At 44.1% G+C, this 23,454-nt stretch overlaps 2 protein-coding genes across 2 annotated transcripts in view; one reads left to right on the top strand and one right to left on the bottom strand.

The window, feature by feature from the left end:
- Positions 1–7,680, top strand: part of adamts13 (ADAM metallopeptidase with thrombospondin type 1 motif, 13) — a 16,292-nt gene extending 8,612 nt beyond the window's left edge. The window contains exons 14-31 of the mRNA XM_041864609.2: positions 642–768; positions 906–1,054; positions 1,347–1,467; positions 1,573–1,653; positions 1,746–1,927; positions 2,111–2,267; positions 2,407–2,536; positions 2,625–2,804; positions 2,926–3,124; positions 3,230–3,338; positions 5,063–5,192; positions 5,267–5,446; positions 5,642–5,846; positions 6,002–6,368; positions 6,482–6,625; positions 6,745–6,924; positions 7,069–7,250; positions 7,390–7,680. Of these exons, the coding sequence (XP_041720543.2) occupies positions 642–768; positions 906–1,054; positions 1,347–1,467; positions 1,573–1,653; positions 1,746–1,927; positions 2,111–2,267; positions 2,407–2,536; positions 2,625–2,804; positions 2,926–3,124; positions 3,230–3,338; positions 5,063–5,192; positions 5,267–5,446; positions 5,642–5,846; positions 6,002–6,368; positions 6,482–6,625; positions 6,745–6,924; positions 7,069–7,250; positions 7,390–7,545 (2,979 nt within the window). The 3' untranslated portion in view covers positions 7,546–7,680. The remainder of the gene's footprint in view (positions 1–641; positions 769–905; positions 1,055–1,346; positions 1,468–1,572; positions 1,654–1,745; positions 1,928–2,110; positions 2,268–2,406; positions 2,537–2,624; positions 2,805–2,925; positions 3,125–3,229; positions 3,339–5,062; positions 5,193–5,266; positions 5,447–5,641; positions 5,847–6,001; positions 6,369–6,481; positions 6,626–6,744; positions 6,925–7,068; positions 7,251–7,389) is intronic.
- LOC121551929 (carnitine O-acetyltransferase-like) lies at positions 7,591–23,454 on the bottom strand. Its single transcript, XM_041864610.2, has 14 exons — positions 23,284–23,454; positions 14,841–15,119; positions 12,617–12,735; positions 11,521–11,574; positions 11,259–11,424; positions 10,919–11,093; positions 10,522–10,700; positions 10,261–10,361; positions 9,799–9,918; positions 9,585–9,707; positions 9,342–9,477; positions 9,180–9,242; positions 8,944–9,081; positions 7,591–8,790 (listed from the first exon to the last, which is right to left on the bottom strand). Exons 1-14 carry the CDS (start codon positions 23,308–23,310, stop codon positions 8,575–8,577), a joined length of 1,896 nt encoding a protein of 631 aa, XP_041720544.1. The 5' UTR covers positions 23,311–23,454; the 3' UTR covers positions 7,591–8,574.

Here is a 23,454-nt window from a genome sequence, read left to right as displayed (position 1 = left end):
GCCCAGTGGGAAGGCATGTTCATGTTCCAGAGAGTCTAAGCTTTCAGGAATGGGGTGTAAGCATAATAGCTTATAGCCAAAACGGTTCAAACGCTAGTGACAAATTCATAGGAAGACAATAAATTCAACATTTAAAAAAAAACTGTGTTTTAGTCATTTAGCAGACGCTCTTATCCAGAGCGACTTACATTATTTTTTAAATACTGGCCCCCCGTGGGAATCAAACCCACAACCCTGGCGTTGCAAGCACCATGCTCTACCAACTTAGCTACACAGGGCCCATATTGGCTTCAGAAACCAGAGGCTTCTGTTTACCACAGAGAGCGTTTGATTATATATTTTCTCCTCTACATTTGCTGGCTTGCAAAGTATCAGGGGGTTGTCTCTGGTTTTGAATATGTCTGAATCTGACTATATCCAAAATTATGGAATTCAAATACAATTCCTGAAATTGCTCCATACACATGCTTTGGAGTGGAATGAGGGGAGTTGAATTGGAAAGAGTAAAGTGGCTTCCCTTCAAAAGATTGTTATGATCGAAAGTTCAATTGGTCGTCAAAAGGATGTTAACTGAATCAAAGGGTGTGAACTCAACAAGCAATGTTCCGCATTCCTCCCCGCACACTATGCTGTCTGAGTAGCAGTGTGAAAGGACCCAGCTGGCCTTCATGGCAGAGCAGTGCTCCCAGACAGATCTCCAGCCCCTGTACTTGTCCCCCAACACGGCCTCCCTCTACACCTGGATCCCCGCTGTCGGCTTTGTCACAGGTGGGCCAAGACACCTCTCCAATGGGGAATGGTGGGGTCACTGGGGTGGAGGGCAATAAACAAAGGGCAAACTACTACAGTACTGACTTTTTACATTCTCCCTCCACTGTATCCCTCTGATTGTCCCCTATGACCAGGGGATGAACAGTGCAGGTACATGTGCCAGTGTAAAGGAGAGAACTTCATTGTGAGCCGTGGGTCTCAGTTTGTGGATGGGACTCGGTGTGAATCAGACAGTCCAGCTCCCCTGGGTGCCACGACAGCTTGTCTAGGAGGGACGTGCCAGGTAAAGGCCTGCTTCGGTTTCTCCACCTTAGAGAGTTCTAGAGACACTTTGACAGATTATTAGACCTGACTGTTATATCTAGCCTAGCTGTAGAAGAACGCACATCTGCACAGTTTCACATTGTACATCACTCTGTCCTTTAATGATATGTGCCACTCATTCTGACAACCCATTCATCCGTAAAGCAGCACACTGTCGTAAACCATAACAACGTACAGTACGACGTACCATACATAACACTGACATGTCCTCATAAACTAATGGGCTATAATTTCTGTCTGTCTTCCACCAGCTGTTTGGCTGTGATGGAGTGTTGAAGTCTGGGAAGGTGGAGGATGTGTGTGGGGTGTGTGGAGGAGATGGCTCCTCTTGCAGTCTCACCTCTCAGTCTTACAGTGGTGGTCGGGCCAGAGGTAACGACTCAAATATCCCCATTCTTCAGTCTGGAGAGTGATAATTTCTACCTCCATCTCATTCCAGTAATGAAATTAGATTTTCCCTGCTTAATTGATTCTCAGAGTACGTCACATTTCTGACACTGCCAGTAAACGCCACTCAGGTTCACATTGTCAACAGGGCACCTGTCTTCACTCACCTGGGTGAGTATCTGGGGTGACCTTGGGTGGTTTGAAAATAAACTCCAAATCATATAAAGGGCAATAAGCAAGGTGTCTGGTGTTTTTATCCATAGCGGTGTTGATTGGGAAACAGTATGTTGTGTCTGGGAGTGGCAGCATAGCGTTAAACATCACTCACCCCTCTCCTCTGGAGGACGGTCGTTGGGTTTATCGTCTGTACCTGACCCCTGACCTCCTGCCTCTAATGGAGGAGCTGCTGCTGCCTGGAACTGTTACAGAGGAGACACACATACAGGTCAGCAGTGAGAGAGACATTCACAGACATGGCAACAGACACTCAAAGCATCAGAGGGGGCAACTGTGAGAAACACATATAGAATAGGAACAGTATCTCCCTCCACTATGCACACACAAATATGGAAGTTTACTGAATCCTCAAAAAAGAAAGGAATGTGAAATGTGTTTTTTGCTCATATAGGTCTATCGGAAATATGGAAAAGAATATGGAGAACAAACCAGTCCAAACATCACCTACCACTTTTATACTCCCATTAGTAATAATGCTTTTATAAAAGAGATACCCAGGGGCAAGTGGACTGTTGTTACAACATCCTGCTCTGTCACCTGTAGCTCTGGTAAGAGTCACTTTGAAGTTTTTATTTTTGACAAATTATTGTTGAATAAATATATTTAGTTTGTTTGTTGTGGTAGTACTTTAGGGCTTTCCAAATGTCACTGTTCTTAGAGATCCACTGTTCTCTCTTTTTCTTGTAGGCATACAGAAATCTATGTATGTCTGTATGGATGAAGACACTAAGGAGCATCTGGAGGAGGTCTACTGTGATTCAGTTCCCCTTCTCCTGCCTCAGCAGACAACCTGTCACCTCCCAGCCTGTCCCCCCAGGTGCACTACATTTACGGCACACTGTCACACCTAGACGCTTGAACATTCATCAAACTGATTGATCAATGTCCTGTGTTGTGTTCTCCAGCTGGGAGATGGGCGAGTTTAGACCCTGCAGTGCCTTGTGTGGTGGTGGAGAGAAAGTGCGTCCTGTGAGATGTGTTCAAAGGCAAGGAGCAGATGTCCTACAGGTGCCAGTTTCTGAATGTCCACAACACTCAGCCCCACAATCAGTGGATACATGCAACTTTCAACCCTGCCCTGCAAGGTACACATATTTGTATGATCAAATACAATATGTGCATGAAGCAAACAAGGTCCAAGTAGGTTAAATGGCCCAGTACAGTGGTTACATTTACATATCCTTTTTTTGTGGATGTGTGTGACAGGTGGAATGCGTCAGAAGCTGGGGAGTGTTCAGCAGTGTGTGGGCCCGGAGTGGCCAAACGCGTTGTGACATGTGTGCGGTCCGAAGGTGGTCATGATGTTGAGGTGGACCATAGCTTGTGTTCAGGGCTCTTCAAACCACCTGTCTTAGTGTCTTGTGTGGTTGATGTCTGCCCTATTGGCTGGGAGTCTAAGGGACAGGTACAGCAGAGATCTATAATACATCTCATAAACGTGCACACAGAATTTTAAGATATCATACTGGAGAAGGTGGAGCTCTGACATCCATTGATTTGTCTTTACCAGGATCAACCTATACTTAACAAATCCCCTGGTTTAAGGCAACGCTCCAGGTACCTAACAGTGTATGTTTGGAGCCCTGTGATAGGCCAGTGCTCAAAGACCTGCAGAAATGGTAAGTGAGACCAGATAATCCCTTCATTTTTTACAAAGACAATGTGGTATCTTGGTCAACACAAGCCTTATACAGTTGAAGTCGGAAGTTTACATACACCTTAGTCAAATACACTTCAACTCAGTTTTTCACAATTCCTGACATTTAATCCTAGTAAGAATTCTGTGTCTTAGGTCAGTTAGGATCACCACTTTATTTTAAGAATGTGAAATGTCAGAATAATAGTGGAGAGAATAATTTATTTCAGCTTTTATTTCTTTAATCACATTCCCAGTGGGTCAGAAGTTTACATGCACTCAATTAGTATTTGGTAGCATTGCCTTTAATTTGTTTAACTTGGGTCAAACGTTTCGGGTAGCCTTCCACAAGCTTCCCACAATAAGTTGGGTGAATTTTGGCCCATTCCTCTTGACAGAGCTGGTGTAACTGAGTCAGGTTTGTAGGCCTCCTTGCTCGCACACAATTTTTCAGTTCTGCCCACAAATTGTCTATAGGATTGAGGTCAGGGCTTTGTGATGGCCACTCCAATACCTTGACTTTGTTGTCCTTAAGCCATTTTGCCACAACTTTAGAAGTATGCTTGGGGTTATTGTCCATTTGGAAGACCCATTTGCAACCAAGCTTTAACTTCCTGACTGATGTCTTGAGATGTTGCTTCAATATATCCACATAATTTTCCTTCCTCATAATGCCATCTATTTTGTGAGGTGCACCAGTCCCTCCTGCAGCAAAGCACCTCCACAGCATGATGCTGCCACCCCCGTGCTTCACGGTTGGGATGGTGTTCTTTGGCTTGCAAGCCTTCCACTTTTTCCTCCAAACATAACAATGGTCATTATGGCCAAACAGTTCTATTTTTGTTTCATCAGACCAGAGGACATTTCTCCAAAAAGTACGATCTTCGTCCCCATGTGCAGTTGCAAACTGTAGTTTGGCTTTTTTTATGGAGGTATTGGAGCAGTGGCTTCTTCCTTGCTGAGCGGCCTTTCAGGTTATGTCGATATAGGACTCGTTTTACTGTGGATATAGATACTTTTGTACCTGTTTCCTCCAGCATCTTCACAAGTTCCTTTGCTGTTGTTCTGGGATTGATTTGCACTTTTCGCACCGAGGTACGTTAATCTCTAGGAGACAGAACGCGTCTCCTTCCTGAGCGGTATGACGGCTGCGTGGTCCCATGGTGTTTATATTTGCGTACTATTGTTTGTACAGATGAATGTGGTACCTTCAGGCGTTTGGAAATTCCTCCCAAGGATCAACCAGACTTGTGGAGGTCTACCATTTTTTTTCTGAGGTCTTGGCTGATTTCTTTTGATTTTCCTGTGATGTCAAGCAAAGAGGCACTGGGTTTGAAGGTAGGCCTTGAAATACATCCACAGGTACACCTCCAATTGACTCAAATTATGTCAATTAGCCTATCAGAAGCTTCTAAAGCCATGACATCATTTTCTGGAATTTTCCCAAGCTGTTTAAAGGCACAGTCAACTTAGTGTATGTAAACTTCTGACCCACTGGAATTGTGATATAGTGAATTATAAGTGAAATAATCTGTCTGTAAACAATTGTTGGAAAAATTACTTGTGTCATGCACAAAGTAGATGTCCTAACCGACTTGCCAAAACTGTAGTTTGTTAACAAGAAATTTGTGGACTGGTTGAAAAACGAGTTTTAATGGCTCCAACCTAAGTGTATGTAAACTTCCGACTTCAACTGTACATGTGTAGGTACCCTGCAGGTGTGGTTTTCATGTGTGGACCACCAGACCAGGCTAGGGGTGCCTGAGGTCCACTGTGATGCCTTCAGCAAACCAGAGCCTCACACAGAGTCCTGTAACCCTTTCCCTTGCCCTCCCATGTGAGTCCATCCTTTCAAATACAAGAATGATTGCTCTGTCATAGCAGGGTAACAGCAGTGTGTTTCCAATGCAGGTGGCGCTACAAGCAGGGAGTGTGCAGTGTGTCGTGTGGAGGAGGCGTGGCCCATAGGGTGCTGTACTGCTCACAGGAGACCGAGGGAGATGAGGAGGTGGTTGTGAACAATACAGAGTGCAGTAGCATGACCAAACCCATAGCAGTGGTCAGATGCAACTCCAACAGCTGCCCAGCCAGGTAAACGGTAAACACAGACACTGAACACCGGCTGGAAGATCAGGGTAAAAAAGATAATCTAAATGTGGAATTCACCACCCATGGATTTCAGTTTGTCTTGAATGCTATGTGAGTGTCAACAGACAGTGCCATATAGAGATTTCTATATGTATTGCTGGGTGTAAATAAACTTAAACTTGATATAATACTGTCCAGGTGGAGAGTGCTGAGGACGGGGGCCTGTTCTACGTCCTGTGATCTGGGGGTAGCCAGGAGGCATGTCTCCTGTGTTGAGTATATCCATGGAGAGGACAGTGAGGTGTCTGAGGAGAGGTGCCATGCAGCCGTTAAACCTGCTACCACAGTACCCTGTCTGGTGCAGGTGTGCACCTTCAGATGGGATGTGAAAGACTGGAATCAGGTAGGTACAGTGAGAGGTGCAGACCAATGATACATATGACATGAGCTGGCAGATGCAGTGATCTACTGTAAATGGTGATCAGCTGTGTTTTCATACATTAGTAATTTATACATTATGTAGATGTACTGTTGACTAACTTTTCTGTTGTCTCTCAGTGTTCAGTGCCATGTGGGTATGGGATCCAGTCTAGAGCAGTGTCCTGCATGGGACCCACTAAGCCTGAGCCCCTCAGCCCACTGTTCTGCATGCACATGCCAAAGCCCATCACCATCCGGGGCTGCCAGATGGACGACTGCAGGGTCTTAGAGAAGACTAGTCCCCTCACCTACACACACACCACCAACGCCCCCTCACTAGAGACCAGGGACCAGTTAACCAGTTCCCAGGGCATGGAGGTCACTCCCATGGATGAGGAGCCACTCCTGTCTCCTACTCTCAGCCTGACCCAGACACCCCCGACTGCAACAGAACTGACCACCCCACAGACCACCACAGCCATGCCCTCCGTGACCCCAAAAACCAGTAAGGTGGCAGAACTCTCTGCTTTTTAGCACTCATCAGAATAGGCATAAACCAAGCATTGAGAGAGCTCCATCAGCTAATGTAATAGTTATCTACTGTGTGTTGCTATCTAGGTCTGTGTGGGCAGCTTCTGCTGGAGGAGTCAGGCACAGTGGACCTGAGACATGAGACAGGTCGCTGCATCCTGTCCATAGGCCGGCCCCTGGATGAGGTCATCCACATGAAAGTAGTGTTCAGCTCCCTAAGCTGCAAGAAAAGTGAGAAAAGCTATAATACCCTTTTTACTGTCTATCTATGGCAACCGAAATGGACAACAATAACCCTGTGTGTGTGTGTGTGTGTGTGTGTGTGCGTGCGTACATGCGTGCGTGCGTAGGGGAGTATGTGGCATTCTATGACAGGCTGGTACTGGTCAGGAAGTGTGACCAGCTTGAGGACACTGAACTGACCTCCAGGACCAACGTCCTGCTAGTACGCCAGAATCTCTTGTCCCCCGGAAACGGAGTGCTGCTCACTTACAGCAGTCAGAAGAACACCAAAAAGAGTCACCACCAGGGTAACATTGAGATGCTACTGTATGGGCTAGAACAGAAGGCAGAGTGGCATGTTGTTACAGAGCTGGAATAATAGATTTTTAGAAGGACATATTATTTGGTTAATTTAATACTTACCCACATGCTTCTCACTGTTGCTCCTACAGACTGTGATGTCCAGCTGTTTGCTCCCAGCGGGGTCATTGAGAATCCAACGATGACCTCAGTGTTGGGCAGTCACACCTGTCGAGTCCTCATCAACGCCCCTCCCTCAGTGAAGATTAGGATCCGGGCTCTGAGCATGGGCCCTGTCGTCAACAGCACAGCAACCCAGTCCACCTTCATTATGGTCAGGGAGTAGGGAGACTGTTCTCTCTTGCTTTTCAGTATATTCATCAATGTAAACTAGTTGAGTGTACATTAAATCTTGAATGTTGACATGTATGCCATTGTAGATAACATTATGCCTCTAATACCATCTACATTAGATACAAGATGTAGACGTCTTGAAGACCAACGTGTTCAAGGGCCAACAGCTTTTTGACTGGCGATCAGCTGGAAACATGGCGGAGATAGAATTCCATGGCGAGTACCTGCATAGCAACGGGAGCTTCCGAGCGGAATACTCATTTGTGGAGCCTTGATCCATGGCTCGCATTTCTATTATACAGTATTTAACAAGACAGGAATTTAGGCAGAGTTCCTGGAGAATAATTTGTCCTTAGTTTAATCAGTATTGTCAGAGTTTTGTAACATTAAAATAAATGATTATCATCACAGCAGTCTGTCTTATTTTTTGGGGGGTGGGGATTTGGTATATAAAACATTTACTAATGTAGATCACAGCAGAACCACTCAGCAACTCATCATTATGGCACATTTGGTATAGTATGGCACACATTTTCAGAACTTAAATAACTTACAACTGTTTGAACATATTTTATAAATATGAAATAACAAATATGTAAGTAAACAAACTGAATAAACACATTTATAGAATCCCACAAAAATAAATGATAAGACAGCGCCAACATACTGTGACTTTTAAATATAACTTAAAACAGACAAATGTACTCTCTTAATTCGATCACTCTGTTGTTGCAGACATTTTTCCTGCGCAGCTTTCTAAAGTTTTCAATTTCCACTTTAAAATGTCAGACTTGATTTATCCTAACAAAAAAATTGATCAACCTCTACAAAAATGTACCTTCATTATAATGCACATAATAATTCACATTTCCTGTTGCTGCAGGATTATTGTCCTGCTGTGAGAAACTGGTCAAATTAAGATAGTACACCTGTAATAGAGTACAGTCTCTGCCTTGATCTGGTGTGGATCTTTCTTTGACATACGGCACTTCCTATTTGGAAAAGGATACACCCATTTCATTCAACATTATGTATAACTTTCCATCAGTCATACTCGCTTTACAGTCTTATAGTATTTTGCATATTTCAGGACTTTCTCTCCTACATGACCTTCCCTCCCACACTCATATCAAGTGGGCCCAAAGCTTCCCAAGGCCCACCTAACGCAGTGCAAAGTGCATCTCCTCTCTCCATGTTACAGAACTAGATACAGTACACCCAGGTGGCTTTAGTTTCCCCCACTACCTCCAGCACAGGTTCAGTTCCACACAGCCCTACAGAGGAGCCATGTCCCCTGTGGGGCCTCAGTGCTTGGCCTTAGCTGTGTCCTCCAGCAGAGACCTCATGTCTCTCAGAGCCTTCTTCACAGCCCGGCCAAAGTTGGCAGCATGTGTCTCTTCACAGCTGTTGAAGGCTGTAATGGCAATGTTGATGTGGTCTGCCATGGGGTTGTAACACACTCCGTAGCCATCCGGCACCAGTGGACCGAAGCACATCACACAGTCTGTCTTGGCACCAGCCTGGAGAAGTGAAACATTACCTTTAGCATGTACAAATGTGGGCCAAACCTAATAAACAAATTATTACCAAACCACTGTCTACAGGTCTGCAATTTGTCCTGTTATATGTTGTATATTGGGATGTTTAATATCTCACATAAACAGCCTTCATACCTGGCTGGTGGAGAGATTGGGATGCTCAGCCACAGCATAGGCTGTATCCATGAATATCTCTGGCATGGACGTCAGTTCTTCAATCGCCTGCAACTTCAGGCCAAGGAGATGTCTGTCTATGGCCTGGCCATGAATTGCCTGTTCATTATGACATACACAAAATAAATGTACAAGCATGGATTAATACAGTACATTTAGATTTTAATCAAAAACCTATGCATAGTTCAAGTCCTCACCATGCGTGTGTATTCTACGTGGGCTTGGCATGCCTTGTCCAATAGAGCCACCTTCTCTGTGTTCTGTCAACATATGGGATAAACATCCATCATTACAGTAGAGTGACAGTCAGGGGTTAGTGTTTATTTACTGTCAACATCCAGGTTTCAGAGTTGACCTACCGGTTTAGCTGGGTCCTCCATTGCCTGGACAAATTTGAGAGACTCATTGGAGCAGGAGCGGATGGTGTCTGTTCGACCAAGTGCAAACATACGCAAGGATGCACTCTCATAGGTGGAACAGCACATCTTATACATTCTGAAACATGAAACAGCAATAAGTCTAATTTGTGTCAGGTTAAGGTAACCCAACTGCTGTTTCAGATGTTGACTGTTTTGTTAGAGTAAAAATGTCATGAAACCCACCGGAAGTAGGCAAGCTGTAGAGCCATTTGTATAAAGGCATCTGGACTCATCTTGTGCGCCTTTGGAACATTTCTCCCATAGTCAGCAAAGTAGACCACATTCACATCCAAGTCGTGCGACATTCTGGTAAATGAAAGAGTAGCCAAAGAGTGAGAAACACTTCAAAGATATGTTTGAATGGAAACTGCTAGGAACACAAACAGACTCTACTTGCATGTTCATATTCTGTTTGGCCGACTCAATATCCTTCTTGACCTCAGGTGTGATGTTGAAACGCAGTTTGGGAGGCATGGGCAGAGGGATCATGGGAGCGCGTACTACCTCCATCCTTCCCCTGTTTAAACAACACCAAACATTATACTTCAAGAGAGGCAGGGTCACATTCAGTTGAAGGCCAGGGTCATGATTCCAGCTTGGTCATGATTAGTGGGTTCCAAATGGTAGTAAAAATAATTTTGAAATGGATGAGGCACTATCTAAACGTGACAAATAGTAAACCTTCAAAATGCTTGCTACACTCAGGCATAACGCACCTGATCTGGTTGGAAAAATAGCCATTGCAACCATAGCAACCAGCAACCTGTGCCGACCTTCTTATCTATAGTAAACAATGACCTTGGTAGTGCTATGTACCATTAATCAATGAATGAAATAAAGATATTCTGTAACGCCTTACATGTACTCAACCAAATAGTCCACCAGGAACACAATGGGTGGGCCTTCAGCTGGGGCATGCTCATACACCAGACCACAGGTACCATCTTCACCCACAATAAACTGGGGATTGAATAATAAACGTTATAATAATAAGACTTAAAATACATTTATGAATAAAGTAGAATAATGCAAGAGACACTTGTGAATAAAAATATGAACATGAAATAAAATATCTGGGAGGATGTAAGCTTTGTTCTACAGCTCTAGTCTCAGAGCTCACCTGTAATGTCTTATCAAACCAGCGGTTGCCACTGTTCCAGCGACTCCCTCCACCATGCAGCATCTGGGCAGCGACGCGGCTCTGGTAGCGCTGCTCAGACATCTGTGGCATGGGGGCGTCTAGACACACCGTGAATATGCTCTTCTGGATAGCACGGACAGACTCCTTATTTGTCTTGTCTAAGGAAGAAAACGATACAATGAGCAACCTACAAGGACCTTGAGGAAAGCATCGACCAATATCTACAAAACAGTGTGTCCAAAGTGATAGGTTGCAACCAGTTACTCTTATGTTATGGCTCAAGGCTGGGTTATGACTAGGGTTTTGTTTATTTGGTGGGTCACTCCATGCGCTCCAAAGACCCTTCTCTGCCATTCAAGGCTCTCCCTGGCCTCACCCTTGATGAGGTTGTTGTAGGCCTTGCCCCAGGTGTTGCGGTGCTGGGAAGTCAGGATGCCGATAGGCTCCTTGTTGCTCTGCAGGGATGAGTTCCAGATCTTCTCCAGTTGCATGTAAATCTGGTCCACCGTCAGTGGGGAGCCATCACTGTTATACACATCCAGGACAAAGAACTGAGGACAGAGGGAGAAGGTTAGTCAGCATTTGAGGTTCTGGTTAAGTGGGTTACAGCCAATAAACTAACAATGCAACAATGTGATTGATTTCCTCTCTGTTTTGTAACAACATAAAGCAGCATCAAAGAGAGAAAAGCAAAGCAATAGCACACCCTAGTGTACCTGGAAGTTATGGACCACAGTGATGTGAGTAGGGGCCACTTTCCCGATAGCGTGGTTGACCACAGTGTCTCTCTTTGGTCCAGGGATACGACAGGAGGACAGTATCTGGTAGTACTGGTCCATACACAGAGGCTTCCCACCCAAATACTCAATAGGTAGGGTCTCACTGTGACACAGAGTTAGAGAGTCAACTGGGGTGACAAATACATATTAGATGTATATAATTAAAATAGATAATATTTTCTATATCCATATTACTCACTTGTCAATCATTTGTTTGAAGTCCAAAACTCCTGAAATCAATTTAGCAGCAAACCTGAGCAGAAAACATTGATTTACATTTTAGTAGACAATCTTATCCAGAGCGACTTACAGGAGCAATTAGGGTTAAGTACCTTGATCAAGGGCACAGACAGATTTTTCAACTAGTCGGCTCAGAGATTCGAATCAGCAACATTTCGGTTACTGGCCCAATGCTCTTAACTGCTAGGCTACCTGCCACCCTATTGATTAATTAAGTATGATACCTTATATGGTATTTCCTCATCCAACTGAGATTCAGCCTTTTACCTCTACAGCATTTCATGTTCTATTCACATAATCAACTCCAATAAACTTTAGTGCACCATTGTTTTCCATGTCCTCAAATCTCCAACCAGACTTACTTAGCATGTCCGACTTAGAACCATGATTATTATAACAAACATCTGTCTATCTTTCCTCTGTAGCTCAATTGGTAAAGCATGGCGCTTGTAATGCCAGGGTAGTGGGTTCGATCCCCGGGACCACCCATACGTAAAAATGTATGCGCACATGACTGTAAGTCGCTTTGGATTTTTCTTTGATTCTATATCTCTGCATTTATTGAACTGTCTGTGTCACTCTAGTCTAGTGAATAAGATGGTGTACATTACAGTACAGTATATTGTTGAATCATTGACTTTTCATATGAGCACTGAAGTCTGCGCTAGTATCATATTCTACTGCATGTGTTTGGCACTGTCCGCAATGTTGATTGCGTATGTGGGTCACCGCGGTCCAAAAAAGCTGAGCAATGCTATGAGCAGCCAATGTGCTTAAAATAGCCAGCATGAAGGGGGAGTCTGTCTAAAGGTCATCTGAACCTCAAGCTTATTCTTAAGTTCAACAGAGCAATGGTGAATTACAACACTGAAGTCAATCACTTTCTACTAACTTGCTTTTGAAGAAGCAGTAAGCCTATAAAATGTCATTTTCACTGATCGGTAGGACAGCCCCAAGATGTTTTAGTGCTGGAGGGAGGGTGGGCATCTACTGTATAATCTCGTAGCAATGGCTGGTACAGTGGTCTCAGACATACATGGTTCCTTGTTGCTCACCTCATCTGTCCTTGGCGATCTTGGAAGGTCATGCGGGGCAGGACCACCCCAGGGCTGGAATAGACCGCCACAGGCATCCGGGAATCCAGATAGGCTGACTGCATCCACCACTCTGTGAGCTGCAAAAATATCCACAAACAGCCATGATAACGCTATACAGTCGTGGTCAAAAGTTTTGAGAATGACACAAGTATTGGTCTTCACAAAGTTTGCTGCTTCAGTGTTTTTAGATATTTTTTGTCAGATGTTACTATGGTATACTGAAGTATAATTACAAGCATTCCATAAGTGTCAAGGGCTTTTATTGACAATTACATTAAGTTTATGCAAAGAGTCAATATTTGCAGTGTTGACCCTTCTTTTTCAAGACCTCTGCAATCCGCCCTGGCATGCTGTCAATTAACTTCTGGGCCACATCCTGACTGATGGCAGCCCATTCTTGCATAATCAATGCTTGGAGTTTGTTAGAATTTGTGGGGTTTTGTTTGGCCACCCGACACTTGAGGATTGACTACAAGTTCTCAATGGGATTAAGGTCTGGGGAGTTTCCTGGCCATGGACCCAAAATGTTGATGTTTTTTTCCCCAAGCCACTTAGTTATCACTTTTGCCTTATGGCAAGGTGCTCCATCATTCTGGAAAAGGCATTGTTCGTCACCAAACTGTTCTTGGATGGTTGGGAGAAGTTGCTCTCTGAGGATGTGTTGGTACAATTCTTTATTCATGGCTGTGTTCTTAGGCAAAATTGTGAGTGAGCCCACTCCCTTGGCTGAGAAGCAATCCCACACATGAATGGTCTCAGGATGCTTTACTGTTGGCATGACACAGGGCTGATGGTAGTGCTCACCTTGTCTTCTCCGGACAAGCTTTTTTCCGGATGCCTCAAACAATCGGAAAGGGGATTCATCAGAGAAAATGAGTTTACCCCAGTCCTCAGCAGTCCAATCCATGAACCTTTTGCTGTCCCTGATGTTTTTCCTGGAGAGAAGTGGCTTCCTCGCTGCCCTTCTTGACACCAGGCCATGCTCCAAAAGTCTTCGCCTCACTGTGCGTGCAGATGCACTCACACCTGCCTGCTGCCATTCCTGAGCAAGCTCTGCACTGGTGGTGCCCTGATCCCGCAGCTGAATCAACTTTAGGAGACGGTCCTGGCGCTTGCTGGACTTTCTTGGGCGCCCTGAAGCCTTCTTCACAACAATTGAACCTCTCTCCTTGAAGTTCTTAATGATCCAATAAATGGTTGATTTAGGTGCAATCTTACTAGCAGCAATATCCTTGCCTGTGAAGCTCTTTTTGTGCAAAGCAATGATGACGGCACGTGTTTCCTTGCAGGTAACCATGGTTAACAGAGGAAGAACAATGATTTCAAGCACCACCCTCCTTTTAAAGCTTCCAGTCTGTTATTCTAACTCAATCAGCATGACAGAGTGATCTCCAGCCTTGTCCTCGTCAACACTCTCACCTGTGTTAACGAGAGAATCACTGACATGATCTCAACTGGTCCTTTTGTGGCAGGGCTGAAATGCAGTGGAAATGTTTTTTGGGGATTAATTTCATTTTAATGGCAAAGAGGGACTTTGCAATTAATTGCAATTCATCTGATCTCTCTTCATAACATTCTGGAGTATATGCAAATTGCATTCATAAAAACTGAGGCAGCAGACTTTGTGAAAATTAAGATTTGTGTCATTCTCAATACTTTTGACCACGACTGTAGACCATCAACATGACATATACTGTAGACCATCAACATGACATATACTGTAGACCATCAACATGACATATACTGTAGACCATCAACATGACATATACTGTAGACCATCAACATGACATATACTGTAGACCATCAACATGACATATACTGTAGACCATCAACATGACATATACTGGAGACCATCAACATGACATATACTGTAGACCATCAACATGACATATACTGTAGACCATCAACATGACATATACTGTAGACCATCAACATGACATATACTGTAGACCATCAACATGACATATACTGGAGACCATCAACATGACATATACTGTAGACCATCAACATGACATATACTGTAGACCATCAACATGACATATACTGTAGGTGTATAAATGATATAATACAGGTATCTGTTCCTGCCAATCAACCCAGATCAACCCAGTGCTCTGCCCTACCAAGTACCCATCTCTGCTCCCTCTTCTCTATGTGACGAGTTCTGTTCTATGACAGTACCCACCCAGTTTTCTTTGTTGCTGGCTCTGCGCTCCAGGCTCCTCTGCAACCTGTCTCCCACCCCCTCAGGAATGAGGAACTCCTTGACTAGCTTGCGTGTGTGATCCATCTCCTCCTCACTGAGCAGGGGCTCCAGCATCAACAGGTAGCGCTCAAATGTCTGCCTTAGTGGAGGCACGGGCAGCTTGGGCAAATTGTCCTGGTGATGCGAGGATCTCTCTGGGAGGATGTTCACTGACATCGGCTTGACCAGGCGACATGGCTTCACCAAGCCCGGCCTTAGCTGAAAAAATAAATACTGTGTCATTGCATTTCTAATAAATCATTTGTTTTGCATTCGATATGACATATTGAAATACCATTCATACAGTATCTAGGTTGATATTTTGTGTTTTAAAGTACCGGTATCTAAAATATTAAGTTGATAATCCCATTGGGATATAAAATATATCAGCAATGTTGGGTGAACACCACAGAGCTGATTTGTAGCCCTACTGGCCAGCAACTGTCAACAACCTGATACATACTGTAGGTTTGTTAAAATAGAACCCTCTAACGCAATGGTAAATCTAAGCGCTGCCGGTAGTGCTATAGGTCCGGGGTTGTGACAGCAACAGTAAAAAAAAAAATCTGTTTTTGCTCCAAGGTTATTATAGTAAATGAATACTGAAACTAAAATAAAAAATACAATTGGAAAAACTATTTAGTAAACTTAAAAAATAAATTAAATAAAAACATTTAAAAAGCTAAAACTATAGTGAAACTATTATCTTTGACTGCAAAACGAACTAAAATAAAATAGAAAACATCATCAATTGTTTTTTTTTTTTTTTTTTTATCTAAACTTTGGACAAAAATCTAATGGGGTTTTCGAGCTTCTGAATCTGGCGGGTAAATGCTGCCAGTAGATGCCAATGTTTCAAATAGGCCTAGTTTGTGCGTCACTATCACTAGCTATCACTAGCTAACAGGGAAGAAATCCTAGGGCGAGCACGGAGCGTGACTGGGCCAAGCTAGAACAGCTTGTGAAGTTGCTGGAGCCGTTCGCAATCCATGCCGACCAACTTCAAACAGGCACACTTGCGGTCAACTACTCTTGCAAAACAGTTGGCGCAGGTCCTCCTGAAGTCACTGTGTGAGCGCTTCGCATGCATACTGAATCCTCTGATAGCCAACTGCGATCCAACCCCTGCAGCAGCTTGCCTGATGGACCCAAGTGTGTCTCTGGCACTTCGCTCAACAGAGATGGAGCCCCTGATTAGGGAAGCAGAGTATTTTGTACTTCAGAAAATCAGAGAGTTCAGCCATGGAGCAGGACCCCAGGAAGATGACAGCACGATGAATCCAGCAAGCATCTCGACCACAGTGCTTCAGAAATATAGCTTCCTCGCATCGAAGATTGCGTCTGAGGTCACTGTCCAGCTGGAGGGTCAACCTGGCAGGGCATTAAGTGCCCCATGTGAGCTGCGGAAATACCTGGAAGACGTAAAGGGGGGCATGTTTACAGAATCACCTCTCAAGTTCTGGCAGGCAAACTGTGCCCAGTGGCACTGGATCTGGTTTATGCCCCTGCATCCCAAGCGTTGGTGGAGAGAATATTCTCTGTCTGTGGACAACTGTCATCAGGCTTGAGAAACGGAACGACCACCTCTCTGGAATGCAGAGTCTTCTTGAAGATAAGCCAGAAAATCTTGTTTGGTTGAAGAGAAACGCACACACAAGCTGGCTGGCTGTGAACTGACAGATTTGTGAAGAAGTATTGTATTGCTTATGTTTTTTGCTGTTGTTGCAGCTGTTTTTATTAACACTTTTTGAAGGGGTTAGTCAATGATTCATGTTTAATATTACATAAACATAACATATCAAATGGGCCATGACTTCATTTGTTGTTTTTTCCTCTCTCTGTCTGTCAGATAAAGGTAAAGGTACTTATTGTTCTAACATTTACTTAGTTAAAAAAGCATTGGATTGGTGTAAACATGGGCAAGAGAGTTTCCTTCCACCATATTTCTTGCACCAGTCTAGGCGCTTATTCTTTAAATCCAAGTCACATTAGGATTGATTTATCATTTATGTCCTTGCCATAAAGTTTTATGGAGTCCTCTAGTGGCCAAATGCCTGTGTTAGCATTGGCAGCTCCATTCAGGACTTTCGCCATTTTTATTTAGTCAACTGGGCAAGACTTCCAACTTCCTTGACTGATCCTTCCTGATGACCCGGTTTGAGTCGTGACAGCTGGGTCATTAGGAGGATCAGCCAATTAATTTTACTTGAGAAGAAGAAAATTGACTATCTCAAGATGATGGCCTCAATGGTGCTGTCCATGCTCTCACAGACACCATCATGACACAGATACAGAGATGTTATGTCTATCCAAGTCTATGGTTCTGGCCAATCAACTTATGTATTACTGCCCCCCAGTGGCAAGAAGTGACATCCCCAAAAAACAAACTATAGGCCTACAACACATAAATGACTCCTAGCCTCCCACACATAGGCACATTTTGTGTCCCTAACACTAACACTAAAACTGAAACTAAATAAAAATGAGTAAATTAAGTCTGAAAACTAACTAAAACTAAACTGAATTTCAAAAAACATCACAAAAAACATCACAAAACTATAATAACCTTGGTTTGCTCAATATGTTTAGAGTGTTGACAGTCAACATTGTTGTAATTGGCTTCAACGAGTATAGGCCTTTACGAATCGCACTTCTCCTCAAATAAAAAATACTAGGTTCCCGCAAATTGTATTGTATGTGTGAGGCACATTCTAAATAAGCAAGATATAGCCTAGGCCAACCGTTGATATGGCGTTATGGGACTGAAAATGTCTGTTTGGAAGAGCACGTCTTTGGTAACTGGACAAGAGGCGCACTTTGGAAATGGGGATGGATACAAGCCGAATGGAGTATGCACTGCAGGCAGGCCTATGTGAATTGTGAATAATGCAAAAGCATGTCGGCAAAAGCCTCACGAGTAGACCATTTAGAAACATTTTATGGATAGGCTCCATAGACAAACATTGGCAGTAGAATGGCCTTACTGTAGAGCTCAGTGACTTTCAACATGTCAGTTCATCACATTTCTGCCCTGCTAGAGCTGCCCCGGTCAACTGTAAGTGCTGTTACTGTGAAGTGGAAACGTCTAGGAGCAACAACTACTCAGCCACAAAGTGGTAGGCCACACAAGCTTACAGAATGAGACCCCCAAGTGCAGAAGTGTGTAGCACGTAAAAATCGTCTGTCCTCTGTTGCAACACTCACTATCGAGTTCCAAACTCCCTCTGGAAGCAACATCAGTACAATAATTGTTCGTCGGGAGCTTCATGTAATGGGTTTCCATGGCCGAGAAGCTGCACACAAGCCTAAGATCACCATGCGCAATGATGGAATGGTGGACTCTGGAGCAGTGGAAACACGTTCGTCCGACGGACGAATCTGGGTTTGGCGGAGGACAGGAGAACGCTACCTTCCCGAATGCATAGTGCCAACTGTAAAGTTGGGTGGAGGAGGAATAATGATCTGGGGCTGTTTTTCATGGTTCGGGCTAGGCCCCTTAGTTCCAGTGAAGAGAAATCTTAAAGCTACAGCACACAATGACATTCTAGACGATTCTGTGCTTCCAACTTTGTGGCAACAGTTTGGGGAAGGCCCTTTCCTGTTTCAGCATGACAATGCCCCCTTGCACAAAGCGAGGTCCATACAGAAATGGTTTGTCGAGATCGGTGTGGAAGAACTTGACTGGCCTGCACAGAGCCCTGACCTCAACCCCATCGAACACCTTTGGGATGAATTGGAACGCCGACTGCGAAACAGGTCTAATTGCCCAACATCAGTGCCTGACCTCACTAATGCTCTTGTGGCTGAATGGAAGCAAGTCCCTGCAGCAATGTTCCAACATCTAGTGAAAAGCCTTCCCAGAAGAGTGGAGGCCATTATAGCAGCAAAGAAGGGACCAACTCCATATTAATGCCCATGGTTTGGGAATGAGATGTTCGACGAGCAGGTGTGCACATACTTTTGGTAATGTAGTGTATATCTTATTCCATGTGCATATGGGCACTGTGCGTCACAGCTGCACTGCCGTTGTCAAAATCCATGCCATAACCAACCGGGTTACCGCTAAACCAGCTTTTGGTTGGTCTTAAATATCCCCACCAGCGCATACTGAAATTGACACTTTGGCGCACGTTTTTAAGGGCACAACTCAGATATTGCCACCCCTCCCACCTCAGAGCGAGCGAGCTCATATAAGACAGATAAATTACCAATCCTGGCGCTAGGGTTTGAAGAGCTTTAATGGATCAACATGTTTAATCAAATCTAATTTTATTGGTTGCGTACACAGTTTAGCAGGTGTTGTGACGGGTGCAGCGAGATGCTTATGTTCCTAGTTCCTATCAATCAATGCAGTAAATGTCAAACAAGCACACAATAATAAAACATTCTAAAATAATAAAAATGTAGTACAGCAGTACATATATAAATAGCATGTAAACATGATTAAAGTGACCAGTGTTCAATGACTATGTAAATAGGGCAACAGTCCCAAGGTGCAGGGTTGAGTAACCGGTGGTAGCCGGCTAGTGAAAGTGACTTAGGGGCAGAGTAGGATACTGGGCAGAGGGCAAGGTACTAGGCTGAGGCCGTCTAGTGGTGGTTGTTTAACAGTCTGACGGCTTGGGGAAAGAAGCTGTTTATCAGTCTCTTGGTCCCAGCTTTGATGCACCTCCTCCTTCTAGATGGTAGTGGGGTGAACAGGCCGTGGCTCGGGTGGCTGTGGTCCTTGATGATCTTCTTGGCCTTCCTGTGACACCGGGTGCTGTAGATGTCCTGGAGGGCAGGCAGTGTGCCCCCGATGGTGCGTTGGGACCCTCTGGAGAGCCCTGTGGTTGCGGACAGTGCAATTGCCGTACCAGGCGGTGATACAGCCCAACATGATGCTCTCAATGGTGCATCTGAAGTTTGTGAGGGTCTTAGGGGCCAAGCTGAATTTCTTTAGCCTCCTGAGGTTGAAGAGGCGCTGTTGCTCCTTCTTCACCACACTGTTGGTGTGATGGGACCATTTCAGGTCCTCAATGATGTGCACACCGAGGAACTTACGTTTTTGACCCTTTCCGCTGCAGCACCGTTGATATGGATGGGAGCGTGCGCTCTATACTGTCTCCCGTAGTCCATGATCAGGTTCTTCGTTTTGTTGACGTTGAGGGAGAGGTTATTTTCCTGGCACCACGCTGCCAAGGCACTCACCTCCTCCCTGTAGGATGTCTCGCGTTGTTGGTAATCAGGCCTACCACTGTTGTGTCGTCAGAAAACTTGAAGATTGAGTTGGAGACGTGCGTGGCCACACAGTCATGGGTGCACAGGGAGTACAGGACGGGGCTGAGCACACACCCCTGTGGGGCCCCCGTGATGAGGATCAGCGTGGCGGAGGTGTTGTTGCCTACCTTCACCAACTGGGATCGGCCCGTCAGGAGGTCCAGGACCCAGTTGCACAGGGTGGGGTTCAGACCCAGGGCCCTGAGTTTAGTGATTTGGACGGCACTATGGTGTTGAAGGCTGAACTGTAGTAGATTAACAGCATTCTTACATAGTTATTCCTCAAATCAATCACATTTTATTTGTCACATGCTTTGTAAGCAACATGTGTAGACTAACAGTGAAATGCTTACTTACGGGTCCTTCCCAACCATGCAGAGAGAAAAAAGAGAAATAATTGAAAAACAATAATACAAGGAATAAATACACAATGAGTAACGATAACTTGTCTATATACACGGGGTACCAGTAACGAGTCAATATGCAGGGGTACGAGGTAATTGAAGTAGATATGTATATATAGGTAGGGATAAAGTGACTAGACAACAGGATAGATAATAAACAGTAGCAGCAGCGTATGTGATGAGTCAAAAGAGTTAGTGCAAAAAGGGGTCAATGCAGAGAGTTAAATAGTTAACCAAATAGCTACCCAGACAAACTATTTAGCAGTCTTATGGCTTGGGGGTAGAAACTGTTCAGGGTCCTGTTGGTTCTAGACTTGTATCGGTACCACTTGCTGTGCAGTAGCAGAGAGAACAGTCTATGATTTGGGTGGCTGGAGTCTTTGACAATTTTTAGGGCCTTCCTCTGAAACCGCCTGGTATAGAGGTCCTGGATACCAAGGAAGCTCGGCCCCACCCCAGTGATGTACTGAGCCGTGTAGCGCCGGATGCCAAGCAGTTGCCATACCAAGCGGTGATGCAGCCAGTCAAGATGCTCTCAATGGTGCAGCTATATAACTTTTTGAGGATCTGAGGGCCCATGCCAAATCTTTTCAGTCTCCTGAGGGGAAGAGTCATTGTCATGCCTTTTTCACAACTGTGTTGGTGTGTGTGGACCATGATGATTTCTTAGTGATGTGGACCCCGAGGAACTTGAAGCTCTAAACCCGCTCCACTAAAGCCCCGTCGATGTGGATGGGGGCGTGCTCGGCCCTCTGTTAGTAGTCCTCCTCTTGTCCAGGTGGGATAGGGAAGTGTGCAGTGCAATGGCGATTGCGTCGTCCGTGGATCTGTTGGAGCGGTATGCAAATTGTAGTGGGTCTAGGGTGTCAGGTAAGATGGAGGTGATATGGTTCTTAATTAGCCTCTCAAAGTACTTCATGATTACAGAAGTTCAATTACCTTCGCTTTCTTGGGTACAGGAACAATGGTGGACATATTGAAGCAAGTGGGGACAACAGAGTGGGATAGTGAGCGTCTTCTAAATGACTAAAATGTCAAATGTAAATGTAGTCAGCTGGTCTGTGCATGCTCTTAGGACACGGCTTGGGATGCCGTCTGGCAATTGCAATTGCGCTGGCTTACCACCAGCTGAAAATAGAGCCCAAAGGGTCCAGGCTGTTGCAACAGAAACCATAACATAATAAAACAGACATAAGGTTACACAAAGTGATTAACATGCATTTACTTTAGTTTCTATTTAAACAGGTGTGATCAGTATAATTCTGTATGAATCCAAAAACCAATGCAAAAACTAGATTGCTAGGGCACTGTATGAGCTATTTTTATGACTAAGAAACTTGAGACCAAAACAACTCTGTCAAGTTTAGTATGTTGTTACACTATTTGTTTCGACTGTGTGCTTGGTTGTCAAGTTTCCTGACAGCTTCTTCAGGTTAGAATTTACACTGAGAGTACAAAACATTAGGAACACCTGCTCTTTCCATGACATAGACTGACCAGGTGAATCCTGGTGAAAGCTATGATCCCTTATTGATGTCACCTGTTTAATCCACTTCAATCACTGTAGATGAAGAGGAGGAGACAGGTTAAACAAGGATTTTTAAGCCTTGAGTCAATTGAGACATGGATTGTGTATGTGTGCTATTCAGAGGGTGAATGGACAAGACAACATATTTAAGTGCCTTTGAACGGGGGTATGGTAGTAGGTCCCAGGCGCACCAGTTTGAGTGTGTCAAGAACTGCAATGCTGCTGGGTTCTACTACACTCTGTGAACCCTTGCAATGAAGGGAGAGATCTGTACTTTTCTTGAGTATTTACATTTTTGAAAACTTTTACTCCACTACATTCCTAACGAAAATATGTATTTTTGAATCACATACATTTTCCCTGACACCCAGAAGTACTCACTTTCATTTCGAATGCTCAGGCAGGTCAGCAATATTGTCCAATTGCCGCACTTAGCCTATCAATATAACGCATTGTCATCACTACTGCCTCTGATCTGGCAGACTCACTAAACACAAATACTGCGTTTGTAAATTATGTATAAGTGTTAGTGTGCCTCTGGCTGTCAGTAAATAAAAATAAATAAATAAATCGTGCGTCTGGTTTGCTTAATGTAAGGAATTTGATTCATGGCATTTACTTTTACTGTTACTCATGTATGACAATTAGCCTACTTTTTCCACCACAGTATTTAAGTACATTTAAAACCAGACACTTTTAGACTTTTACTCAAGTAGTATATTACTGGGTGACTCACTTTTACTTTAGTCATTTTCTATTAAGGTATCTTTACTTTTACTCAAGGTATGACAGTTGAGTACCTTTTCCAACACAGCAAACACATCTAAAAAGCAAGCTGTAGTCTATATTAAAATATTGTATGATAGTTTAACCCACTGTCCCTCAATGAAGTGTTATCAGTATTGATTTGATATAGACATGAACCTTGAAACGTTATCCATGTTGTAGCCTAATATAGAGACTCTGGTCTTTATTAGACTGGGGTAAATAGGTTACAGTATCCAAGCCATTCGATAGGATTTTCTTGGAAACATGCGGAGTGGCCTGGCTTGACATTGTAGGCTACTATAAGCTAATAACAGTAGCCTAACCTGGTTCCCCACACATTTACAGCAGTAATAGTGAACGCGCTGATCTCAGTTATGGGTGCACAATTGCGCATTTATGAATCATATAAAAACGTTTGACTCACCACGACTCTCAAAAGAAGACCCAACATAATTTCATAAAAATGGCCCAGCGAGGCTTTGGTTGTTGTTAGTGTAAAGAAACACCTCGAGCTGTCATTTCAAGGACATAGCCTACGACTAAAGTTTCCCAGTCGAGAAGTTACTTAGTCATGTCGGACATCTCTACGCCCCCC

Source organism: Coregonus clupeaformis, chromosome 18 (assembly GCF_020615455.1).
Source record: "Coregonus clupeaformis isolate EN_2021a chromosome 18, ASM2061545v1, whole genome shotgun sequence".
Taxonomy (NCBI): Eukaryota; Metazoa; Chordata; class Actinopteri; order Salmoniformes; family Salmonidae; genus Coregonus; species Coregonus clupeaformis.
This window is presented reverse-complemented; position numbering and strand designations above follow the sequence as displayed.

Bases quoted from the DNA above. Each gene is read 5' to 3' on its own strand.
- LOC121551929 (XM_041864610.2), bottom strand. From the start codon at position 23,310: ATGTTGGGTCTTCTTTTGAGAGTCGTG. The intron at 12,736-14,840 runs GTGGGTACTGTC...ATATTTTTGCAG, and splicing joins CCAGCAACAAAGAAAACTGG to CTCACAGAGTGGTGGATGCA. The intron at 8,791-8,943 runs GTATGAAGGCTG...TCACTTCTCCAG, and splicing joins CCAATCTCTCCACCAGCCAG to GCTGGTGCCAAGACAGACTG.